The sequence below is a fragment of the Mizuhopecten yessoensis genome, unplaced genomic scaffold (genome assembly GCF_002113885.1).
Source record: "Mizuhopecten yessoensis strain PY_sf001 unplaced genomic scaffold, ASM211388v2 scaffold9685, whole genome shotgun sequence".
In the NCBI taxonomy this organism is placed as follows: domain Eukaryota; kingdom Metazoa; phylum Mollusca; class Bivalvia; order Pectinida; family Pectinidae; genus Mizuhopecten; species Mizuhopecten yessoensis.
In genome coordinates this window covers 386,194-392,063 of record NW_018408171.1, presented here as the reverse complement: position 1 = coordinate 392,063, position 5,870 = coordinate 386,194, and the positions used below count along the sequence as shown (strand labels likewise).

Here is a 5,870-nt window from a genome sequence, read left to right as displayed (position 1 = left end):
AGGCTTTCTCAAGACTCGCCTGAAAGCAGCATCAGATTACTAGGTCCGACCTTATTTAATAAACGAACAACAGTGGTCCGATCGGTTTGACCGTTTAAACGAAAACGGCCCAGCAGGTGTTACTATAATTTGCACTACGATATTGAATGCCCGATACGCAATACGGAAATGACGACACGGTGTACATGCACATTCGATTAAGATAATTGAGTCCTAGCTGTACTTTTTCCGGAAGTATGTCACGAAAATGGACGCTGATGACGATGTGTCGAGCCACCTTAAGGCTCTATATGTCCCACTGCCCAGTGGCTTTCATACAGTGACCCTCAATAATTTCATGTTGGAGTTAACTTTAGCAAAGTTGTGTCAGAAAACACTTTCATTAATCAGGCAGCTTTTGTTTGTTTAGAGCAACAGTACAAAGCTGTAGTCCAGGGTTTGGATACCAGTCTAGCTTTGTTCACTCAGACAACAGCTATTTAGCTTATTCTATCCAGTCCAGGGTTTGGATACCAGTCTAGCTTTGTTCACTGAAACACCAGCTATTCAGCTTATTCTATCCAGTCCAGGGTTTGGATACCAGTCTAGCTTTGTTCACTAAAACAACAGCTATTTAGCTTATTCTATCCAGTCCAGGGTTTGGATACAAGTCTAGCTTTGTTCACTCAAACAACAGCTATTTAGCTTATTCTATCTAGTCAAGGGTTTGGATACCAGTCTAGCTTTGTTCAATCAAACACCAGCTATTTAGCTTATTCTATCCAGTCCAGGGTTTGAATACCAGTCTAGCTTTCTTCACTCAAACAACAGCTATTTAGCTTATTCTATCCAGTCCAGGGTTTGGATACCAGTCTAGCTCTGTTCACTCAAACAACAGCTATTTAGCTTATTCTATCCTGTCCAGGGTTTGGATACCAGTCTAGCTTTGTTCACTCAAACACCAGCTATTTAGCTTATTCTATCCAGTCCAGGGTTTGGATACCAGTCTTGCTCTGTTCACTCAAACAACAGCTATTTAGCTTATTCTATCCTGTCCAGGGTTTGGATACCAGTCTAGCTTTGTTCACTCAAACAACAGCTATTTAGCTTATTCTATCCAGTCCAGGGTTTGGATACCAGTCTAGCTTTGTTCACTCAGACAACGTTCCGGCTATTTAGCTTATTCTATCCAGTCCAGGGTTTGGATACCAGTCTAGCTTTGTTCACTCAAACAACAGCTGTTTAGCTTATTCTATCCAGTCCAGGGTGTGGATACCAGTCTAGCTTTGTTCACTCAAACAACAGCTATTTAGCTTATTCTATCCAGTTCAGGGTTTGGATACCAGTCTAGCTTTGTTCTCTCAAACACCAGCTATTTAGCTTATTCTATCCAGTCCAGGGTTTGGATACCAGTCTTGCTCTGTTCACTCAAACAACAGCTATTTAGCTTATTCTATCCTGTCCAGGGTTTGGATACCAGTCTAGCTTTGTTCACTCAAACAACAGCTATTTAGCTTATTCCATCTCTATTATTTTTCATGAAAGTCCCACAAGGTATAGCATTCTTTTCAGAAATGATTTTTCAAAGCTTTAATCATGCTGGAAAAAATCATTTCTACTGTGTGGTTACAGTTTTTGACAGAGGTGCAAGGATCCTAAATTCTTTTGAATACAAGGCATTATATTGTAAGGCAATGCAATCCACCATACCCCACTGGTGATGATTTCTTTATTTACCAAGCTGCTCATTTATCTCAGGGTAAAGGTCACAGTGACATACTTCTTGTACTCCAAAATCCACCAAAGACAAACCTGCACACCAAATCTGGTTACTCTAGGTGAAATAGTATAGAAGATATGCCCTGGACAAATGTTTCCCAATGGTTGAGGTCAAAGGTAAAAGAATTGATCTCAAGATGTGCTTGCATACTAATTAAATCTAGTTACTCCAAGTGAAAGAGTATAGAAGATATGCTCCAAACTTGTTCAAAGGATGAGGTCAAAGGTCAAACCAAAGGTCACAGTTATACCTATTTTTTGCAGTTGACACTCCACCATCCATATATGTACTTGGGAACTGGTGAAGAACAACCTTGATTAAAGATTAATATTAATATCTACCATCAATAGTTGGGAAACCTCCATCCCATAAGTCACTGGGGACCTCCATCCCATAAGTCACTGGAAACCTCTATCCCATAAGTCACTGGGGACCTCCATCCCATAAGTCAGTCACTGGGGACCTCCATCCCTTAAGTCACTGGGGACCTCCATCCCATAAGTCACTGGGGACCTCCATCCCATCATTCACTCAGAGGTGGAGGTCCCCAGTGAGCGATTGGATAGAGATCCAATCGCTCACTTGGGACCTCCATCCCATATTTTACTGGAAACCTCTATCCCATTATGCACTAGAGAACCTCTCTCCTAGAATGTTCCTCCATGGGGAACCTATATATCATCACTTATTATCAATTACCTACCTGTTCAGAGTCATGTAACGATAATTACCACAAACGTACCTGCTGAGAAGCAGAGCCTGTGCACAGCGACATCATCAAATATGGAGTCATAATGTGGAAACATAAGATTTCCAGCATCGAGTTGTCGAGGTAAGTAGACAAATGTCGAGTCTATGCTGCTGTTATAGCCATAACCCTCGAGCCAGTCTTCCAGGGTGCGTGACTGGAAGGTAAGTAACTGTTCCTGAACTGTAATACACAACACAAACTCATATGAAGCAGATAGTTGATACAATATATCAACAATTATTTACCCATAATTTGAACAAGATATAGAATTTAGCAAAAACAAATAAACAACTATTAACTTGTGATACTGTTTTTGAATCATTTTACCTGTGACACGGGTGAGAACCTGACTACAGCTACTGAACTTGAGTAGAGATTTTACCTGTGACACGGGTGAGAACCTGACTACAGCTACTGAACTTGAGTAGAGTATTGATGGACCAGTCAGGATCCAGGGACAACAACGCCTTGGCACTTCCCTGTTAAAATAAATATACACTACCATGGACATTGTGCATAGAAAAAATGGGCATACGTCAAGGTCATAATACATATATACATTATGTCAAGGATATTATATATACATTATGTCAAGGTCATTCTATTATACATTATGTCAAGGTCATAATACATATAATGTCAATGTCATTATATACATTATGTCAATGTCATTATATAAACATTATGTCAAGGTCATTACATATACATTATGTCAATATGCTGCTGTTATAGCCATAAATGTCAAGGATATTATATATACATTATGTCAAGGTCATTCTATTATACATTATGTCAAGGTCATAATACATATATACATTGTGTCAAGGTCATATATACACATTATGTCAAGGTCATTTTATATACATTATGTCAAGGTCATTATTTATACATTATGTCAAAGTCATTATATATACATTATGTCAAGGTAATAATACATATATATATTATGTCAAGGTTATTATATATATACATTAGGTTAAGGGACATAATACATATATACATTATGTCAAGGATATTATATATACATTATGTCAAGGTCATTATATTATACATTATGTCAAAGTCATAATACATATATACATTATGTCAAGGTCATATATATACATTATGTCAAGGTCATTATATATACATTATGTCAAGGTCATTATTTATACATTATGTCAAAGTCATTATATATATATTATGTCAAGGTTATTATATATAGATTATGTTAAGGTCATAATACATTATGTCTAGGTTTATTATATATACATTATGTCAAGGTCATATATATACATTATGTCAAGGTCATTATATATACATTATGTCAAGGTCAATATATATACATTATGTCAAGGTCATAATACAAACATACATTATGTCAAGGTCATTAAACATATAATACATTTCGTCAAGGCAATATATATACATTATGTAAAGGTCATAATACATACATACATTATGTCAATGTCATTTTATATATATTATGTCAAGGTCATTATATATACATGTCAAGGTCATAATACATATATACATTATGTCAAGGTCATAATACATATATACATTATGTTAAGGTCATAATACATATATACATCATGTCAAGGTCATGATACATATATACATTATGTTAAGGTCATAATACATATATTCATCATGTTAAGGTCATAATACATTATGTCAAGGTCCTAATACATGTATACATTATGTTAAGGTCATAATACATATATACATCATGTTAAGGTCATAATACATTATGTCAAGGTCATAATACATATATACATTATGTCAAGGTCATATATATACATTATGTCAAGGTCATTATATATACATTATGTCAAGGTCATAATACATATATACATTATGTGAAGGTCATTATGTATACATTATGTCAAGGTCATTATATATACATTTTATATTTACATGTATTTCTAAGGGTCATCATGCATGCGATATATAACTGTGTATATACTGGTTGATTTTATAATATACATGTATGTTACATTTATGGTCAATTAAGGTCTGTCATCCTGTATATACCTGTAAAGTCGACACACATATATAAAGATTGAGATCATCATCTATACAGAAGTCAAATGTCATCATAAAGACACTTTTACTTTTAAGTACATTATTCAAGGTCAACATAAATAGTTGAATCAAAGTGAAATACATACCTGGTACACAGATTGTTATATAATGTTAACATAATTATATAAACAAGGTCACCATTCATGAAAAGGTCAAGATAAACATACATAAATGGAAAGGTCAAAGTCATCATATAAAGGTTAAGGTCATTACACAGATCTAGAGTAAATTGCATTGTATTATATTGCAATGACAAAAATCAGATGTCTTACCGATGTTGACAAAAATGGAGGTGCTGGGATGAAGGTTTTGTTGAGGTGAACTCTGTCAGCTGTAAATAAGAAACATGATCAGCTATTTCACAGATTCAGATTTTCAATACCTATCATTGATATGTAATGTCACCTAAATAAAATCAGATTACCATTTGAAAATAAACAACAGAGATGTATATCTTCAAATCAACACAAATATACAAAGTACAACTTGTTAAAAACATTCCACAATAAGATAAATTTCATGTTTGAACAGTAGAATGTTGACCACTCACAATCAAGTTTAAGCAACAGAACTTTAGCATCATCTTGCCAGTCAGAGTTACGAATTCCAATCGTATTTTCTTCAAAACACAAAGTCTCCAGTTCATTTTTCCCCTCAGGCATGTAGTCCAGACAGTACCCTCCACCCTCATACAGCTCCGTGATAACAGCCTCGGCAAGGTCACTGAAAAACCAACCATCAATTTTAACAAACTGTTCACTGAGTAATCTACCCTGTATGAGTTAATCAAATACTCATTAAAGGTAACCTGGATGGTTCTCTGATGGTAGTGGTAACACACCATGATATATAGGATCTCTGTTTATGTAAACAGACCTGTTGGGGGTTCGACGATTTACAGGAACGGGCAGGAACGGGCAGAAACGGGCAGGAACGGGCAGAAACGGGCAGGAACGGACAGAAAATTATTGATTATTAAATATATTAATTATATATATATTATATATATTTAATTAACAGTATCGGGTATAAGATATAATTGATAAAATGACTGCAGTTACATGATCGGTGCAGAATCGGACTTAATCATATAGAATTATGTCCTTATTACTTATGAATTTACGGTATTATACTTTTTTCGGGTATAAGATATAGATATTAGATATATTTAAGTATCGTTATCGAGTATAAGGTATATTTGTTAAAAGGATTGCAACAAATTAAGAGTATTGTATTGATATGGATCGGGCAGGAACAGGCGACGATTTACAGGAACGGGCAGAAACGGGCAGA

The 5,870-nt window shown here is 35.2% G+C and overlaps 1 protein-coding gene across 1 annotated transcript in view; it reads right to left on the bottom strand.

Moving 5' to 3' along the window:
- Positions 1-5,870, bottom strand: part of LOC110458668 — a 168,477-nt gene that overhangs the window by 74,616 nt on the left and 87,991 nt on the right. The window contains exons 40-43 of the mRNA XM_021510496.1: positions 5,128-5,300; positions 4,850-4,908; positions 2,893-2,989; positions 2,502-2,690 (exon numbers count right to left, since the gene is read on the bottom strand). Of these exons, the coding sequence (XP_021366171.1) occupies positions 2,502-2,690; positions 2,893-2,989; positions 4,850-4,908; positions 5,128-5,300 (518 nt within the window). The remainder of the gene's footprint in view (positions 1-2,501; positions 2,691-2,892; positions 2,990-4,849; positions 4,909-5,127; positions 5,301-5,870) is intronic.